We start from the raw sequence: 19,733 nt of genomic DNA, 5'->3' as shown, positions 1-19,733 counted from the left end.
CATATCAGTTGTGTTTAGGCAAAGCTTGCTGCACACTAGATACGGAGCAAATGATTGTTGAATGAATGAATGAGTGGTTCCTTAATAACATGAAACAATATATTCAACAAAGTTAATTTCCTTGTTCCTTGAGCGTTTAGCACATCATCCATGAGGGACATAGCTTCTCTTATACCTGGATTCTTTCATGTAGGTGGCCTCAATAATGAGACAGCCTTTTCTAATTGGAAGCAGGGAGGGAAAGTGTGAGTTCACACTTATTGAGCACTTTCTGGGGACCAGCACTGGGCTAGTTCCCTCAGGCCATGTCATAGAGCCCCACAACAACCTCTGCTTTCCCAAGGGGAAGTGTACCCAGGGGCACACATCTAGGGAATGGTAGGGCCAGAACAAGAACCCTGGGTGGGCTGTATCCAAGAACTGTCTTCCAGTCCAGCACACATCTCCTTCATGTGTCCGAGAGTTGAATGCAGACTTACTGGTTCCAAAAGGACTTGTTGAGGGCCAGCTGTATGCCCAGAAGGACCCTACTTCCTGACCTGCCCTCTCCCTGTTTTCTCCTCTCTTCCCCTTTGGGCTTTTATCACCTTTTCCACCTTGCTCAGCTCCAGGTGACAAAGACCCCCAACACTGAGCTGAGATGTCATGGCCTGGAGTGAGCCTATAGGGTTTTATGTCCAAGCTGAGTCATAAAACCCAAGGAGTGGAGGGCTGAAACATGAGGGGCAGTTGAGCACGGGCCTGGCTGGGGAGAGTCATGGTCAGGTCCCCGGGAAGCTAGAGGATCTGAAGTAGTCAGGTGGGAAAATGCTTTGGGTGTTCTCAGAGAAAAGGAGTTTGTAGATAAGGAGGTACCCAGGCCAGCCAGGACTAGGAAGCTGGCCTCCACCCCAGGGCTGGGCCCACTACACCACACTGTTCATAAGCCTCCCCTCCTCCCAGGCCCACACAGCTCCTGCATCTCTGGAATGTTGAGTAAAGGTCACAACACTGTGTGTGTTCATAGAATGATTGTCCCATGTGGTGACAGTGCTGTCTGGACTGTGTTTTATAATAACAGATTGAATCAGATATTTCCAGTTGATTTGCAACTCCCAGGCAGTATGGGAAGCTGTGTTAACTCTTTCACACTTTGTCTGCTGAAGTAGAAGTTGGAGGTGAATGTCTTTAAAGAGAATGTAGCTTCTAAAAGATTATCCTTTTGGAATGAATTCATTGCTGTGAATGTAGAATGTGTGGCCTTTCAAGAATTCCATTGATTGAAAAGAGCCAAAAATAAACCAGCAGAGCCTTCTCTGTCCTTATACAGTGTCAAGGTCTAGGATATCTGCAGCCTGAGAAGCAGAGGTCTAGGGGGGAATCTGGAGTTAAGGTCACAGTGAAAGCCATACATTGACCAGTTAAAAGTCAACAGAGCATTTACTGAGCACCTGCTGTGTGCAAGACTTTGTGAGAGGCATGGAGATGAGTAGCATGATCCCTAACCTCAAGGCATTTTCAATCACAGTGGTAAAGAGACACAGGTCTGCAGAAGGAATGAATGCAATAGTATGTAAATGTCCAGCGAGTGGTGTAGGGGTTTGTTCTTTCAGTTCATAAGGTCTTACTGAGCCCCTATTATGTGGTAGTTAATGAGCTATGTGTGTGGATTATGTGGATGACATTGCATGTGACAATAACAGTCTGGGGACAAACAAGCTGACACAGGGATGGTCATGGGCATGGGGTGTGCACAGGCATACTGGGTGTGTGGAGAAGCCCTTATGGCCACTGTGGAAGTCAGGGAGGGATCCTTGGAGGAGAGAGCCCCTGAGCTAAGCCTTCCAGGTTGAGGAAATTGAGAGTTCAGAGGCTGGAGGAGTGAAGAGTGAGGTGGAGTGAGAAGAGAAACTTCTGGAAGGAGGTGTTACTGGAGCTAATAATTGAGGGTTGGGTATGGGCCCAGAAAAGCAGGAGGGTTGGTATGAATGGGCCGTTATCTATTGTCATGTAACAACCTGCCCCAAATCTTGGTGGCTTAAAACAACAAAGATGTATTATTTTCCACTATTCTGTGCATCAGGAGCTCATCAGGGCTTGGCTTAGCTTGGCGTCGTGGTTCTTTTGCTCCATTTGGCATCAGCCTGAGTCACTCAGCTGTAATCAGCTGGCAGTTGGGCCTGGCTGGGCTGGAAGGTCAGGAAGGCTTTCGTCACATGTCTGGCCCCTCAGGCCTCCTCATGCGGCCATTCTCTTTCTCTCTCTCCATGTGGCTGACTTGGGCTTCTTCACAGCATGGTGGTCTCAGGTTAGTCAGACTTACTACATGGTGACCGGCTCATAAAGGAAACTGGAAACCACTAGCCCCTTCCAGGCTGGGCGCTGATCTGCCGTGGTATTCCTTCTGCCACATTCTCTCGGTCAAAGCAAGTCAGCTCTGGAAGGGGGATGTGGTTTCTATGTGTTGGGAGGAAAGGAATATTAATGACAGTTACCATATCTCCCTTGGTGAAAAAAGGCCCAGGGAAGAGGATGCATAACGTAGGTTTGGACCAGTGACCAGATTGACGGCCCGGGGCTGCAAACTCTGGTGTTTCTCCTCAGTGCACCACCCTGTTCTCAGATGCTGTTCTTTTCTTTGGAAACATCCCTAAGGGGGCCTGAATTATCCAGGAGACAGCTAGTGGGAGCAGAAGGGGCTTCAGCTGATGCTCAAGTAGATCTCTTGAGTATTTTATCTCCCTCCCATTACTGAAAATGTTCTTCCCTGGGTTTTAAAAGGGACTCTTGAAACTATTTGCAATTGGCTTTTTTTTTTTTTTTTTTTTTTTTTTTTTTTGGATAAAAAGTCTATGGCTTTCATCTAGGTCTCAGAGAGGTGCCTAATGTCCAAAAGGTGAAGAACCTTCACTCACCTTCCCACCTTCAGCTCAGTAAAGTGGGTGTGATGCCTGTCTCCCAGCCCCCCTCCATCCTACCCATTCATTCATATGCTTTCAACTGAACCGTGTGCTAGTGCTGCAGTGCCGGCCCTCGTGAATGTCACTCTAGCGGGACGACAGACAATGCACAGCCAAGCTAAATGCTGATCGGATTTTGGCTAGTGATCAGTTTGCGAGGAAAGACACAACAGAGCAAGTTCATGGAGAACAGGAGACAGCGGTATATTTTAGGTGAGTGGTCAGGGAGGGTTGCTCAGTGGAGGTGATTTCGTTGCAGGGCTTTGCAGAGACCTGTGGGAAGTGGTCCAAGCAGTGGGAACAGCATGTTCAAAGTTCCTGAGGCAGTAATGAGTTTGTCCTGTTTGAAAAACGCATAATGTATATGAACAAGGGGAGGGTGGGAAGTCCTGGGCATTGAAGTCAGGAAGGAACCAGGTCATGTAGGATTTTATAGGCTATGGTAAAGGATTTGAATTTTAAGTATGATGAGAAACAATCAGAGGATTTTAATTTTTTTTTAATGTTTATTTTTGAGAGAGAGAGAGACACAGAGTGCAAGCGGGGGAGGGGCAGAGAGAGAGGGAGACACAGAATCTGAAACTGGCTAGAGCTGTCAGCACAGAGCTGGAGGTAGGGCTTGAACTCAAGAACCTCAGGATTATGACCTGAGCCGAAGTTGGTCGCTTAACCGACTGAGCCACCCAGGCACCCGCCTCCCCTGCCCCTTTTTTTCCAATGTTGATCAGAGGATTTTGAGCCAGGAAGTGCTTATTATTTCTCAGCTTTGCCATCCTAGCTACTTCCATGCTTTCTCTGGGACTTTGGGCAAGTTATTTATCTACCTCATTACCTCACTTTCTGCATCTGTTACTTGGAAATAATAATGACGCTGATCTCAAGTTTGTTTAAAGAGGATTAATACTCATAAAGAGTGGAGTATTAAATAGTGCCTGGCCCCTCGTATTTATTCAATCAGTATTACCTATTATTTTAATCCTCTGACCCCTATAATGTTTAATCTGCTCATGGCTGCACTTTTCTCCCTTTTTCTTCCTACAAACCCCCAGGCATCCAGCCTCAAAGGAGTCAGAGCAGCCTGTCCACACAGCAGACATGGAAGGAGACCCCTGGGTGTCCGGCTCCTGGCTGCTCTGTGGAATGCTCTAGATAGCCAGTGGGGGTTTTCTCACTTTCCCTTTCTTTTTCTTTAAATTGGGGGGCAAGTAGAAAGTGTACAAAGCCTAGAAATCTCCCCTCCCTGGCATTCAGGATTCACATTCAAATACTTTTGTTGACAAGAGGCTCAGCACTGGGGTACTTGGGCAGTTCAGTCAGTTAAGCGTCCAACTTTGGCTCAGGTCATGATCTCACGGTTCGTGAGTTCGAGCAATACACCAAGCTCTCTGCTGTCAGTACAGAGCCTGCTTCAGATCCTCTGTCCCCCTTTCTCTGCCCCTCTCCCACTCACGCTCACTCTCTCTCTCTAAAAAATAAACATTAAAAAAAAAAAAAAAAGAGCTCAGCACTTGGGGATAAGTTAGGTTCCAAATGACAAGGTGGTTCTTAAGTCCTTTGTCCTTCTGTCTGATGTGGCCATAACAGTTTGGCTGTCTGCCTGGGCACGCTCACTCCCATTGTCAGGCGTGGGTGGGGCACTGTGCTTCTGGCCAGCACCCCCTCCATTTCCCTTGGTCAGCATCTTGTGGGGCAGGAGTTCCTCTGTGGCGGGCAGCTCCAGGGTCTGCTCCCTGCATGAGTGAAAGGTGTCTTTTCCTGCCTGAGCCTGATGACTGCCCTGGCCCGTAACGAGCGTTGTCAGCAAGGCTGTGGCTGGCTGCCCTCTCTGACAGCCGGCACATCCCAGCCTTCTTGTGTGACACAGACGCTGAGCCCTGGCTGGACTCCAGCATTTCTGCTTACAGTAGGAGAGAGGGGACTTCCTGGTGTTGAAACACCTGGGGCTCCCACTGGGTGGAGATGATGGGCAGAGGAATATTTCTGTGCATCAGGGAAGCTCTTTTTCCCTACTTCACTGTTCCAAGAAGGGACATGCCTGCCTAGATGCCATGATGTTGTTTCAACAGACTCTAGTGACAGGAGTATCACTTCCTTTTTCAAATCCGCCCCCCCCCCTTCTGCTCAAGTCTGAGGGCTGTTTCTCTTATAACTTGAATTATACTAAGCACAACATTTCATTTAGTTGTGTTAGAGATTTAGGAATCCCATCTTTATCAAGTTGCTTAATTCAAGCTATGCTACAAAAATGAAAAAGCATGGATTTTCTAAATATTTAACCATAAAACCTGGCCAGGGGAAGAGTGGCCTGATGCCACAGTCATGCCCTCAACTTGAAATCGGCTGGGTTTGGGCCAGTTTAGGTCCAAGATGGCATGATGGACCAAGTCAGGGTTTTAGAACTATCTGACGCCTAAAATAAACTGCATATACTCAGACCATCCTGACCCTTGCAATGTGCTCCCTTACACCCTGTGGGCATCTGGGGTTCGTAATGCCCTTTGGTGGGGGTAAGTTGCTGCTGCCTTTCTGCATCTTAACCATTGAATTTAGAACCATGGTATTCTCAGGGCTGAGGTGTCCCATAGCTGCATGCAAAAATCCTCTGGGAGCTTTAGAAAAATAAGAACTCCTGGGCTCACTCAGGAGATTCCTGCTCAACAGGGATGAGGTGAGACCCAGGAACTTGCAATTAAATTTGTGATTAAAACAAAACAACCCCCCCTAGCTCTGGTCCCAGAAGAAGAAGGAAGGCCACCTCAAAGGCAGCAGGATATAACCACCCAGGGAGAACTGTGCCCAAAAGAAGGGGAGAAACAAGGAGGAAAGAAGAGGAGAGAGAAGGAAAGCCATGACTTGGACACCGCACCAGCAACAAACGTGGACAGCGTGTGTGCTAGTTCACCTGGGGACCCTGTTGTAGTTGTTGAGACATGCTCTAGTCTTGAGTATGCAGCTTTGCCGTAGGTCTTTTTTTTTTTTAACGTGGTTTTTTTTTTTTTTTTTTAATTTTTGGGACAGAGAGAGAGCATGAACGGGGGAGGGGCAGAGAGAGAGGGAGACACAGAATCGGAAACAGGCTCCAGGCTCTGAGCCATCAGCGCAGAGCCCGACGCGGGGGCTCGAACTCACGGACCGCGAGATCGTGACCTGGCTGAAGTCGGACGCTTAACCGCCTGCGCCACCCAGGCGCCCCGATTGCCGTAGGTCTTAAAACCGGGGAGTGTAGACCCTGTGCATTTCCGCAGAGATTTTAGAATCAGGTTGTGAAATTCTACAACAAAAAAATTCCCAAGCGATGCTGAGGCTCAGCTAAGTGAGAACCCCTGCCCACCCAACCCTGAGATTCTGTGATTGCAGATTCCTTCCCACTTCAGATGTATTTGTACAGCTGTCTGTATCTCCGTGTTCTCTAGGTTGTACTTTTCAGAAATGCAGAGCCGTTTTCGCTGTTTAGCCCGATTCCGGGGCTGCTTGCGTGGTCACGTGGGGACTCATTGTCCCCTCTGTGGTGTAAGCAACACAGCCCTCCTCGTAGGCGCAGAGGCCTTCTTTCGTTCCAGCCCAAACCACAACAGCTTCCGGGTCACCATTTGCTCCGAGTAGAATCATTCCCGCGAAGACCTGGTTTCCCTTCAGGTGTCGTCAGAACAAGTCCGGTTTTCTGTAGGTTGACTCCTCATCCCAGAGCACACCTGCGGCCCTCCACGGCCTTCCCCCTCCCCTCTGCCGCCCTTGCCCTTGCACCTCAGCCTTTCTGCGGGGAGCAGGAGCAGCCGCTTCCTCCAGGCAGCCCCATTCTCATGGGCGCGCAGTGTGACGGTCTACCGGCTTTGCCGGACGCATGTCGGCGTTTGGAAGGATTTTTGTAGAAATCCCGTCTTGATGGCGTCCGGGAAGGAGGTCGCGTTGTTGCCGGCTGTGGCCTGCAGGTGCACCCAGGCTTCCCGGGAGATCGGATGCCCCCTCAGCCGGACTTGGCGCCTGCGCCGTGTGTCCCCGTTAGGGATGAGCACCCGCGCCCTCGCTCTGTCTCGCTGGCACCCAGTTCTGCCTGGTTGACGAGAGGGCGCCGTGGAGCTGCCCGTTTAATGGACGGGGTGGATGAGGTAGGAGGGGTCAGTGGCTTTTGTGCACGGCCGGGGTCCCGGGCACAGCCTCTGACACCCGGGGTCACTGTCTGTCCCCCGGCCTCTGGCAGTGTAACAAGACCCCACCACGCTGCCAGGCACACCTAAGGGCCCTCATGCTTGCAGTTTACTTTCTCGTGGCCGCCGGCCTCCCTTCAGGCCTCCCTGACAGGAGGCAGAGACAGCCTGTCAGGGGAGCCAGACACACGTTCTTAGCAGCTCGAGGATTAGGGCGGATTTTCTTCGGCAGGTCTTTGTTGCAGTGAAGTCGAAATTGGCTTTTAGTAAGATGGACTCTAGAGGAGAAGCAGCGGCCTTCCCTCCTCGGGTCCCTCTCCGTCTTCGGGGGGAAGGCTGTGGCCCTGCCTGAGGCCACACGGGCGCATCAGGACTGGAGCCTGGGGCAGGTTCCCGGACCCGAGGCAGCACCCGTGGGGCCGCGCTGTCCGTTCCTGCGTGAGCCTCACGCCTTAACCACAAGGGCAGCAACTCTGGGCTCTTTGGGAGAACGCGGTTCAAATGGTCATTCTCTGAATTGGAAACACATGTTGAGTTCAGAAAGCCATCCACTGCCAGGAGTGATCTTTCCAGAATGAGCAAAATGCTGTCCAGTCTGTGTTACAGCTTTGTAACAAATGCGTATACATTGAAAACACCTGGCATGAGATGGGGGCGCAGGGGATAGGGGAAATGACTGCACCCAGGGCAGCATTGCCGTGAGGTGACAGGTTGTCTCGGAGCAATCAGTTGCCCCCAGCCAGGCATGGGTGTGCTCGCCATGGAGATTGGGGGGGGGGGAGGGGGAGGCGGGGATATTTGGCCCAAGGGAAATATTTGTTCATTCTTTTCCTTCTGCCTTCCAGTGCGTGTGGTAAACCTGAGTGTTGAGGGAGTGATGGACATAAAAGAACCTTCACCATCTCTGTGTACCAGCATTACCCTATTTGGCCCCAGAATGACAATGATTTTTGGCAGAATTAGGATGCCTAAGGTAATGGCTGGTAAGGTGTGGCCCATGATGCCTGCCCTCCTTCCAGCCTTCATTCATTCACCACACCCTTAAATGTCGGCAGTGTTGTGTACCAGGCCCTGTGCCAAACCCTGGGGACAAAAGATCATTAAAATGTGTCCTCAACTGCTCATCATCCAGCATGACAGAAACAATAGTAAAAAATTGAAAGAGCCCTCCAAGGCTCAAAGGGCCTCAAGGTTCAGAGGCAGGATTATTCAAGCTCTATTGGGCTAATCCACGATGGCTTTCCTGAGCAGGTGGTCTCTGAACCGGGACTGAAGTGAGGGGTGCTGGAAGAGGCTGTTTTAGGCAGCGTAAACACTGAAAGCAAAGGCGTGTGGCCAGGGAAGCTCAGAGGAGGGCTGGGCACCAGTGAGGACACTGAGGGTGCAGGAGGAGGTGGAGCAGGTGGCGGGGACTCAGGATGTCAGAGGAGATTTGATTGGATTTTATAAGCATTGGAAGACGATTGCAGATTTTTGAGGAGTGAGGGAGGGAGGGAGGGAGGGAGGGTGAATGAATATGACAGCGCCTGGGTGGGAGGGTCCGGGAGAACAGCGGTGGCTTTCAGAGGAAGAGCAGTGGTTTGGAGGGTGCGGTAGGAACAGGTAAGAAAATAAGGACCAGTGTGAGGGGCTTGTACTTTGCCGACTGCAGTCCATTGAGGATGGAGGGGACGTGTTTACTTTTAAATTTTGGATGGAGACCCATACACTTGGACTAAAGGGCAGGAGCCGTGGGGGCAAGGAAAGAGGCCTGAGGGAGTGGATGGGGCAGCCCCCAGAGGAAAGACAGGCCGGCTGGAAGGAAGGGCTCTGAGCCAGGGGCTCCCTGTGAGGAGGAGGGAAGGGAGGACCCACCCAGAGTGCAGGCAGCTCAGGGAGGGTCTTCTGCAAGTACGTTTTATAAAATATAAAATAGTACAGAGAGATTTATAATAAAACCAGGCCCTGCCCCCCCCCCCCCCCTGTCCCTGGCACTTCTAGCTCCCCAGAGGCAGCCACGTGCAATTCTTTTGGCTGTTTTCCCCTGATATTTACCTCTAGGTTTCTAAATTCATGTATTACTTTTAGATTTCTCTATATACAGATATTATATATGTAGTATTTAGACATTATATATATCATGTAGCAGCTGTAGGCATTAGTTTATATATTAGGCTTGCTTATATCTCCCCTGCTTCCCCTCCTCCCCACCTCCCACTAGAACTTACCACAATAGCCAGTATTTATGCTGTTATCAATAGCCAATCAGTCGCCAATATTTATGCTGTTATGAGCTAAATAGCTCAGTACAGCTGAATGATTGTTGCTTTTTGTTTTGCTTTTCTTTGAATTAGTAGTAGTGTATTATTTGCTAGATTTTATGTATCTATTTTGGATTCCTCTTACCCTAGGATACCCTCTCAATATAATTTTCTATACCATAAAAAGTATCAGATCATTTTTTGTTTTTTGAATTCATGAGCTCCCTTCTGGAGTTCTCTTTTTGCTCCAATCTGGACTGTTTATTCTCTGGACTTGCTAAAGGACTTCAATTTGAAACTTCTTTCACTACCATCCTAGAAATTTCTTGAACCTCTCTCCTGTCTTGAACTTTTTTTTTTTTAATGTTTCTTTTTTGTATGGTTTACTTGTTTCAGTGGAGTATGTTTCCTAAGCTTTTTAAGAAAAGGGGCCTGAGGGGTGCCTGGGTGGTTCAGTCAGTTAAGTATCTGACTCTTGGTTTTGGCTCAGGTCATGATCTAGCGGTTTGTAGGTTTGAGCCCCATATCGGGCTCTGTGCTGTCAGCACAGAGCCTGCTTGGGATTCCCTCCCTCCCTCTCTCTCTGCCCCTGCTTACTTTTACTCTCTCAAAACAAATAGACTTAAAAGGTGGGGGGGGGGGGGGGCTGATCGTTTATTTGTTTTTGTTTTTTTTAATATTGCATGTCTGAAAATACCTATTCTTGAATCATAATTGACATTTTGGTTGGGTATAGAATTCGAGGTTAATTTCTCCCTCAAAATCTGAAGACCTTGATCTTTTGTCTTCTAGTTTCTAGTACTGTTGTTGACAAACCTGATGATGCCTTTTGGATTTGAAGTCACACTTTAATTTTTTTTCCCTGAAAGCTTGTAGGATCTCCCCTTTTCCTCAGTGCTCGGACTAGATCTTGGTTTAGGTCTTTTATTCAATAATTTTGCTGAAATAAAATGGTGTGTATGTGTGAGAATTTGATAATTCTTGCCTTACCACCTCATCATCCTATGTCCCAGTTTTTCTGATTTTTTTTTTCAGGAAAGATTTCTTATTGTTCCTTCCTGATGTACATCATTTTGTCTTGTCCTACCTTTTTTTTTTTTTTAAGTTCTTTCTTTCTCATTTTCTCCTTCCTTCCTCTCCGTCTCTGTCTCCATCCTTTTCTTTCTTGGAGACAGTGCAAGTGGGGGAGAGAGAGCGAGCGAGCAAGAGAGAGAATCCCAAGCAGGCTCTGCACTCAGGGCTTAAACCCCCAAAGCTGTGAGGTCATGACCTGAGCTGAAACCAAGAGTTGACCGCTTAACTGATTGAGCCATCCAGGTGCCCCATGTCTTCCTGTCCTACCTTCTGAAAGATTTCCTTGCTTTTATCTACCAACTCTTTCATTGTATTTGCTTATTTTTGGTAAGAATATTTTTATCAGCAAAGGCTCATCCTTATTCTCTGATTATGTCTTTTTAAAAAATGTTTTGAGAGAGAACATGTGGGCACACATGTGAATGGGGGAGGGGAAGAAAGGGAGACAGAGGATCCAAAGCAGGTTCTGCACTGACAGCAGAGAGCCCGATGCTCAACTGAGACACACGGGTGCCTCTGATTATGCCTTTCTTATACCAATGTATTCTTGCATCTTGGACTGTGTCTTCTGTTTGAGGGTTTTACCTCTTTATTTTCTTGCATTGTGTGTTTCCTCAGAGTTCCTTTTCATTGGTACATTGGTTGGCTTGTTTTGGTCTTTCTTATCAGAGGTTTTCTGTACATCAAGTGATCTTGACTATGGTTCACATTTAAAGGTGAGGCACTGGATAAGATTTTATGCTGGTGGGTTTCTTACAGGGTCATTTTGAAGATTCTCCCTATCCCCAACCTAAGCTATAAATAAGTAGGTGTCCTGGGTGTGAGCAGGAAAAGGGGGCGAGGAGCTTCTTGATTCAATGCGTAGACTTCGCGTTTCCATGTTCTCCTACTCCTGTCCTCCACTGTGGCTGGTGTCCACATGTCTTTAGTCCACCTGCCTCAGTTTCTGTCTAACCCAGCCCTTCTCAGTGGTGGTTCTGAAGAGAATTACGGCCTGATGCTATTCCACGGAACCACATGAATTCTCTTCTCTGCATCTAGGTGTTAGCTCTGTATTATCTTTGGGACGACTGAGGAAGTGGTGAATCATTCTCAGTAGGGCTGAAGTCTCTTATGGAGCACTGGTCAGGAAAGGCTGTTTGAGAAATAGCCTCCCTTGGGGGCCAGAGGTGGGTGAGCAACCTGGCTCTGTATCGGAAGGGGAGGGGAGCATGTGTTTGATTACTGTAGTTACCTTAGCGAGTTTCAAAACTAGACAGTGGGTCAAAATGCAATCACTGATTTTGCCTGGACATTAATTGTATAGCTTTGGAACCTGGGCACACTGCAGGTACCACACAGACTGAAGAGTTGGGTGGGCCCTCAGGAAGCCTTCATGGAAGGCTGGTTCCAGGAATGTATTCATAGGAGGAAGGGGCAGCCGCTTCCTGGCTGTGTCACAGTGCCCTCCCATGAGGGCAGGGAAATGTGAATCAGAAACTTCCTCCCGTGGAAATCCCCTTAGTTGGTGATAAGGCTGTGGCAAGAGGCGCTGGGTGTTTCTGTGCCTGCTGCTGAGGTGGCTTAAGCGCCCTAACACCAGCTGGGGTCACTGTGGCATCTGCTGCTCTCGGCAGGGTCCCAGCTTGTGAAGCCACCCACAGCGACTCCAACACTAGCTGGTTTGGGAGAACATTTGTTGGTTGGGCTCAGCAGGTCCCTTTCAGTAATTTGTGATATATCCAGGGTATCATCATGTGGTGAAATCAGAAGTTTTGGTGCTGGGGCCAAGAATGGTGCTGTTTTGGAGAGCATGACTACTGTGTAGAAAGGAAGGCTGAAAATCTCCCCCCACTCCACCCCTGTGCAGGGGGTCCCCATCGCTCTTCTTATCGGCTCCTGGGTGACCCAAGGTCAGCTTGACCTGTGGCCCCCTTCTGAAGCCACTGTGGTGGCTGCTCTGTGCTGGCCCAAGGCAGTGCCCGTGACTCTTGATGCTTTGGGGACAGCCACCAAGCCCACATCTTCACAGGGGGCCCAGCCCATCGAGTCTCACAGAGGCGTCTGTGGCTGAGCAGTCAAGTCTGAGGTTTTTAATCCTGCATATTTCTCTCCATTTTCCAAATGCCCAGCGGAGGAGCCCTCAGAAGCACCGCAGCCCCCACCGCGAGGGAAGGCCCCACAGGTGCCTGGAAGGCCCTCCCACCCAGGGCCAGTGGAGGCCCCCACGGAGGCCTCTCATCCCAAGCCAACCCCTCTGCCGAGGCCAAGTACTCCCCCGCTTCCTGAGGAGCCTGGAAAACGTCTGCCCACAGGCCAGCAGCCTGTCCTACCCAAGAGACCCCTGCAGCCACTGCCCCCACCAGCATGGCCACGCTGGACGGGGCTGCCCTTCCTGCCTGGCTCCACTGGGGTCATTATGGAGACTGGAGAGGCCGGGCCTCCAGGGAGGATGGGCGTGTCAGGGCGGGGCCTGCCCCAAGGAGTGGATGGCCAGACGGGGCAGGGACCCATCCCCAGCGCCGAGGGCTTTGCGGGAGCACCAGGTAAGGGCCCTGCGGCTGGACACCTCCAAGTGGCGGGGGTGACACTAGATGGAGGGGCAGCCTGAGCCTTAGGGGGTCTGCTGCAGGGTCTTTCCGGGTGCGAGTTCCAAAATCCCCGAAGCACCACGGCTGCCAGGCAGGCAGGGTCAATGCTGGGAACACAAGGAGACAACTTTGCCCTCAGCCGTTCTCTTCCTTTGGTCCTGCTCAGCCACCCCAAGCTGCAGAGATCACAGGGCTCCCCCCACAAACATGCCTTTCCCAGGAGGATACGCATTAGGGATGTTTATACTCCTTGGGGCTGTGCATTTGCCTGTCCATCCATGCTTCCACCCCCTCCCATGCATCCATCAAACACTCATCCAGCCTCACTTTCTTCTCGGATCCCCCCAGCCAGCTTGCCCTGACGGACCTTCTCTGCTCTGTGAGAGGGGGCTAGTGAGGAAGCAGGCACAGTGGGGGTACAGCTGTGCCTGTTTCTGGGAGGGCAGCTTGGGAGGGGCACTCTTGCTCTAGGTCTAAAGGAGAACAGTGGGAGGAGCCAGGAGAAACAGAGGGGCTCCTGTTTGATGTCCCACTCCCATTTTGTTTTTCAGGATACCCCAGCTCACCTCCTGTGGCCTCCCCAGGTACGTCTGCTGGAAGACCTTGGTGGGAGGCTGGTTCTCCTCGGTGGCCTCTGCCCCTCCCCTGCGTGTCCGGCCTCCTCCCTCTGAGCTATTAGCGTGGGTGGAGGCCCGGCCCAGCTCTTTTGTGCCCACCAGCCGAGGGACAGACCTCTGCTGATGGGACTCAGGCCCCCGCCAAGATTTGCTCCTCAGAGAGGGTCTGAGTCATGCCTGAGACTAGGGCTTTTCCCTCACACATCTTCCCAGCCCATGGAGTTGGCGGTGAGGCTCACTGGCTGGGTCTCTGCCTGGTGTGGCTGTGCCTAGCTTCCTGTTCCCCACTCCCTGCCTGCCACGAGCCCCCGACACACACACACAGTGTCACACGGTCTCACATGTCCACTCCCAGACAGTGCTTGTCCTGCTGCTCACCGTCCCCACCCCAAACCGACGAGGACTGGCCTGGCCCTGTGTCCCACAGTGCTTTGCCACCTTAAGGCCAAACAGCACCGTGAGGCTGCCTCTCCAGACTGGCGCAACCTGACCCCTGTGAATACTTCATGTCCTCTCTGCTCCAGGGACTCCAGCGCCTTCTCTGGTGTCTTTCTCTGCGGGGCTCACCCAGAAGCCTTTCCCCAGCGATGGGGGTGTCGTCCTCTTTAACAAAGTGCTGGTAAATGACGGGGACGTGTACAACCCCGACACTGGTGAGTTCTGAGGCGGTGCACGGTCTCCACATGCCAGCGGGCCCCCTGTCCTGTGTGCGGGGTGGGGACGCCACGCCCAAGGTGCCTGAACAGCTGTGGGTGCCTGAGGGACCAGTTGGCCCCTGTTGCTCCTCCCCTGATTTGTGGAGTTTTAGGTGAAGAAGTTTGCAGCTGCCAGGCTGTGGGGTGGGTGGGTGAATGTGCAGTGACCTTTTCTACTCATGAGAGCAGCATACCAGTCCTTGGCACTGTTGTTAGGCTCTGCCCACCACTGACTGCACCCTGGCCCCTCCCCCCTGTCCTCCAAGCCCCGGGGAGGTCTTCTTCCTAAGCATCTATTGTCCCAACACCCCAGGACAGGATGGGGGAGAGCCCACCCCTGCCGTGCCTCCTTCAGTGGCTTGTGGCTCATTAACAGAGCCAAAAAGGGTGACAGCACTCCTTCCGGAAGGGACCGGACCCGGTTGCGGGGTCTCCTGCTCTGGAATAGAACTGCTTTAGCTGTGGGCCTGGGTCCTGCCTGCAGCATCTGTCTTGTCGCCCAGATTATCAGTACGACAACGGAGGTCACCCTGGGTTCCTGGCTTCCTCCTTCCCGCCACACCTGTGCCTGGGCTTCTGTCCATCTTTGTCCCCGGGGACTGAAGTGAGCGCCTTCCTTCCTGAAAGGCCAGACATGGGCATCTTTTCTCCTCTATAAGGGGAAGGCGTGTCAGGGCCCCACTTCCTGGAGGGAAGCACAGCTCCAGGTGTGGCTGGGGCAGGGTAAAGCAGGACCCAGGGGCTTGTGCCGAGGGCCCAGTCACCTTTCCTGAGTAGCTCACAAAGCTGGGGAGGCCCATCTCTGATCACATCAAGTGCCAGCATGCTGCGGTGCCCACAGAAGTCCTCCCTGAGGAAATGCAGGTGTGAGGGCAGGAGGAGGTCAGGAAGGTTACAAGGAGGCGGATGGAACAGAGTTCCTTGGCAGGCAGAGATTTTAGGCCTCACTCTCGTGTTTGTCCTGCCCGGCCGTCCTGCCATCTAGCTAAATCCCACTGTTCCTAGGACAAGGCTTAGGTTTTAGTGAGCATAAAAGTTACCTACGGAACTTGGGAAAGGAACTCGGGGTCCTCCAGGCCAACTGGAGTCAAGCTCAGGACTCTACTGTTCTCCAGGCTGGGGTGTGGGAAGAGCCTTTGCTTTCAGAGACTTTCACTTTCTCCACAAGCTCAGGTTCCCCCTGGGGCCCTCACCCCATGCTGCCTGGGTGGTGGGGACAGCTTGTCCACCCTGACGGGTCAGGTGACGTTTGCAAGCAGAGATGATGACTGACATTTCTTTCACATTCTGGGTGACCCCGAGTGAGGCCTCCCCACAGGCAGTCTCTAAGCGGCGTAGGAGGCCGTGCGTTCTGGTGCCTCAGGAAGACTTGTGGAGCTTTATATTACTTGTCATTAAAAGCTGGGGAAGGGAGCAGCAGGGCCTGGCAGTTTCTGACCATTTTTCAGGGCAGTCCACGAGATTCCTTCTCGGCTCCTGGGCCCTCCATTCTGTCACTTTTGGCCTGTGGTCGGGGTCCGTGCCTAGCCCTCCCCACAGCCTAATGGGAAGTGGCTGCTCCCACCAACATTTGGTGTAGGCTCCGACCCTTGTGGCTTTGGGGCATCTACAGTTGCTGCTTTGCAAATGGGTCTATCTACCAACCCATGTACCCTTCCTCATGCCACCCCCCTCCCTCCAACCACCACCTCCCTTGCTTCCCCATGCTCAGAACCTGTGGGCCACTGGCTCAGTGAATGCCTGCTTATTTTTGGCCACAAATGGATGCCACCTGTATACTGATCCCGTGCAGGGGGACTGGCTCTTCCAAGTGAGGAGGGCTGGCTGTGGCCTCTCCCTGGGTTAGTGACAAACTTTATGGGTTCTTTTTGCTCTTGCCTCCTCAGGAGGCAACTCAGGCATTTTGTGGATGTTATGCCCAGCACACAGGTTGTGAGGCTTATTCTAAGTTGGCCCTGGGGTGCTCTCAATGATGGAGGAAACTCCCAAAATGCAACCAGGATCTGGGCAGCTGCTGCTTCCCCACTAAACCTTGGGTGAGGTAGGAGCGGACCTTGCGTCTTCATACCTGCGCCACGCACATAGCACTGCTGAAGCTGGTGTGTACCCCATCGCCAGGAATGTTAAAGCAGCTGAACTCTCTTCCAGCAAGGGTGGGTGGTCCTCTCCGTGCTCACCGCATGACAGCATGGGGAAGGTTATTCTGACGGCTGCTCCAGGCGTAGGTGAGAGTTCTAGTCATCAGAGCACATCCTGGGGGTTTTGCAAGATTTGTCCTCTCCTGGATGTTCCAAGCAGAAGACAGGGGGTGTCACAGTGAGGACTGGGCCAGCTAAGGAGTCTGTCATTGGGTGGGTGGAGGGCAGGTGCAAGTACGTCCCCTCAGGGCAACCTATCTTCTAGAGGTTGGGTGACCACCTCTCCCCGTTGGGTCTCCTGTGACAGTCCTGGACAAACAGATGGTTAGTTCCCCAAATCTGGGTTAACCGATAACCTGTCACAAAGGTCCTGTGATGGTGTGACAAGTGCCTGCCTTCATCCTCCCAGGGATCTTCACGGCTCCATACGATGGGCGCTACCTGATCACAGCCACCCTCACTCCTGAGAGGGACGCGTACGTGGAAGCTGTCCTGTCGGTCTCCAATGCCAGTGTGGCCCAGCTGCATACAGCCGGCTACAAGAGGGAATTCCTGGAATACCACCGGCCCCAGGGGGCTCTACACACTTGTGGGGGCCCAGGGGCGTTCCACCTCATCGTGCACTTGAAGGCAGGAGATGGCGTCAACATCGTGGTGACTGGGGGCCGCTTGGCTCACACGGACTTTGATGAAATGTACTCCACGTTTAGTGGGGTTTTCTTATATCCTTTCCTTTCTCACCTCTAGGGTGCCTGGGGAAAGGGAAGAAGAAAGATAGCTGTGAGAACTTGGAAGCTTTAATATATGCAGTTTATTATGTATGTAACTGGAGCACTGGTCTAGTTTTCTGCAGACGCCCCAACACCTCCCCCAAGATACAGACCTTACCTGGCTGCTGAGGCCACACACCCGAGAGTTCCCAGGCAGGTGGTGAGGACACATGTGCCTGATCGGGCCACCACCTTCTGTCATTCCGACTGGACACCTGAGGAGGTGGGGCCTCCCCTGTGGCTTCGCTCACAGAGCCTGTGCCGGGCCCGTTGGGTGCTGACCGCAGAGCTTAATCTGCTGCCCAGGACCACATCTTGCTGATGGAGAAGAGCTGCTGGGCTGCAGGGCTGAGAGGCGGCAGGCCGGCAAAGTGGTTCCTGTGGACGCAGTCTGCATTTACGCTGCCTGCAGAAGAGAAGTTCAGATGCACTGAAGTGCCGGGGTGGCACGTGCCACCCCAGAGACCTCAGGTCTCCAGGGTGGGCTGTCCCAGGGCTGGTTGGCACCGCTCACTTGGGCCCATGCCCAGCTGTGAAAGAAGGCACAGGGGGCTTGTGCAGCTCGTGGGGCTCCTTGAATGACATGTACATTTGAAGTGCAAAGACAGGGAGTGTCAATAAAGATGAAAAACCACTTCAGGTTACTCCAGTCTGGTGCCTTATGGGCTGAGAGTTGTTGCTAAAAAGCAAACTGCAGAAAGGTAATTTTTTTATGCTTGTAGAAAGTAAGCTTGAATAAATCTCAGCCATATCACTGTTACCCCTCACTATCCAAGCTATATACTTGGGGGTTGATTTTTGCTTGTAAAGACAAACCAGATGTGCTTAGAGGTCAAGGCCCCCCTGTGATCTCTGCAGCTAAAGAGGGGCTCCTCTAGGGGATGCTTAAAATTCACATCTAATCAGCAGCTGGCCGACCCAATGAGATCGCTCTCTGCACGCCTCAGCTCACAGCAGATGCGGGTTCCCCGGCAACAACAGGCCCAACATAAAACTGATCACACACTGAAAGCTGAGATCATCGGAGAAAAGCAGGCATCTTCCCATGGAGAGCACATTCTGTTCCAGGGAAGCCCAGGCACATTGCTCCTTTATCTGCAGCCACAGAAACCCCTAGGACACAAGACTCTTAGCTTTAGGTGGTCTCTGCTCATCAGGCTGGTAAAATCTTTTGGCCAATCAAGTGCCCCTGGGAGAGGCAAGTCGCCTAGAGTCCCAGGGAAAGTTGTAGATCATAGAAACAAGTTTCCTGGGCCTGAAATCAAGCCACTGGATACTCTTTTTTTAATTTATTTTTTAATGTTTATTGTATATTTTTGAGCGAGACAGAGCATGAGCGGGGGAAGGGCAGAGAGGGAGACAGAATCCAAAGCAGGCTCCAGGCTCTGAGCTGTCAGCAGAGCCTGATGCGGGGCTCAAACTCATGAACTGTGAGATCATGAGCTGAGCCAAAGTCAGACGCTTACCCGGTTCAGCCACCCAGGATACTCTCATATGCTGTAAAAATTATGTGAGTTTCTAGGCCTGCTTTCAAATGAGATGATAGGGTGGCCACCCCTGGACACTTCAGAAAGGAGCCTTCTTCCTCATCCCCTTCCCCCAGGTAAGCAGAAGTGACCCAAGAATTTCAGGTTTGTGGTTTTAGGACTTTAAAATCTGGATCTCTCTATCCAGGAGTTGGGGGGAGGGGCACTCTCCTTCCCTGTTTCTACAGCTGGGGAATTGGCTAATGGTGGCTGTATCACCGGCCGACCTAGACATGACTCATGGAAAAAAACCCAATGCAGTGGAGCATTTCAGGAAAACCCAGCTGGCACGTGCACATACTTTAGCCCTCTCTCCCTCACACCTCCCTGTAAAGACCTTAGTGCCAAAGGGGACAAATGCTCAGCAGCTGGAAAGACAGGCCAGACAGAAGGGAGACAGGGACCATTCTTTCTACTCCATAGATGGTTGTCTAGAGCACCAAAAACTTGGTCGTCTTCTCTCAGTGCAGACTGACTCATTTACCAAAAAAGGTACATTTCAGCACTCTGTGTCCAAGATAGGCAAGATAAATGAAATCTAATGACAGCAGGTCCTGCAGTTAGTTCAAGATAAAATAAATGAAAACTCAGAAGTTTCTTCTCAGAACACAGCATCTTTCAAAAAGGAAAAGGCCGTCCTCTGTACTGAGGGAAACCGCAAGGCTGGCCAAGCTCAGGACCCTGGGAGCTCTGGAGCAGTCCCTTCCAGGAGCTGACAGGCTTTAAGCTAGGAACCATGCCCAGGATGCAATCAGGTACCAGAAAATGACTTCTCAAAGGTGCTGTTGCCGAGGAAAAGGTCAGGGCACTTAAACAGAGACAGGACTGGGACCCGCCCCCCCCCCCCCCCCAACATTAACAAATGGCCTCACTTAAATGATTAACCACAAATAAAGAGTGCAAATCAACACCCACTGCATTTGAAATTATTTCCATGGTAGCGCATTGATTCAGCTTTCTCAGTGACCCGATCATCTTTCGAGTGGTCTCACGAGTGATCTGCGGTTTGAAAGAAGGGT

The 19,733-nt window shown here is 51.5% G+C and overlaps 1 protein-coding gene and 1 long non-coding RNA gene across 2 annotated transcripts in view; both read left to right on the top strand.

Moving 5' to 3' along the window:
* EMILIN2 (elastin microfibril interfacer 2) overlaps positions 1-17,867 on the top strand; it is a 51,568-nt gene extending 33,701 nt beyond the window's left edge. Inside the window, exons 5-8 of the mRNA XM_027068599.2 lie at positions 12,510-12,923; positions 13,520-13,552; positions 14,110-14,238; positions 16,828-17,867. Of these exons, the coding sequence (XP_026924400.1) occupies positions 12,510-12,923; positions 13,520-13,552; positions 14,110-14,238; positions 16,828-17,165 (914 nt within the window). The 3' untranslated portion in view covers positions 17,166-17,867. The remainder of the gene's footprint in view (positions 1-12,509; positions 12,924-13,519; positions 13,553-14,109; positions 14,239-16,827) is intronic.
* On the top strand, positions 2,294-8,928 carry LOC128312416 (uncharacterized). Its single transcript, XR_008291734.1, has 2 exons — positions 2,294-5,903; positions 6,144-8,928. It is a non-coding gene; the product is annotated as an uncharacterized LOC128312416 (long non-coding RNA).
* Positions 17,868-19,733: the final 1,866 nt, after the last annotated feature.

The sequence above is a fragment of the Acinonyx jubatus genome, chromosome D3 (assembly GCF_027475565.1).
Source record: "Acinonyx jubatus isolate Ajub_Pintada_27869175 chromosome D3, VMU_Ajub_asm_v1.0, whole genome shotgun sequence".
Classification (NCBI taxonomy): domain Eukaryota; kingdom Metazoa; phylum Chordata; class Mammalia; order Carnivora; family Felidae; genus Acinonyx; species Acinonyx jubatus.
Note: the sequence above shows the minus strand (reverse complement) of the source record. Positions and strands in the feature narration are given on the sequence as shown.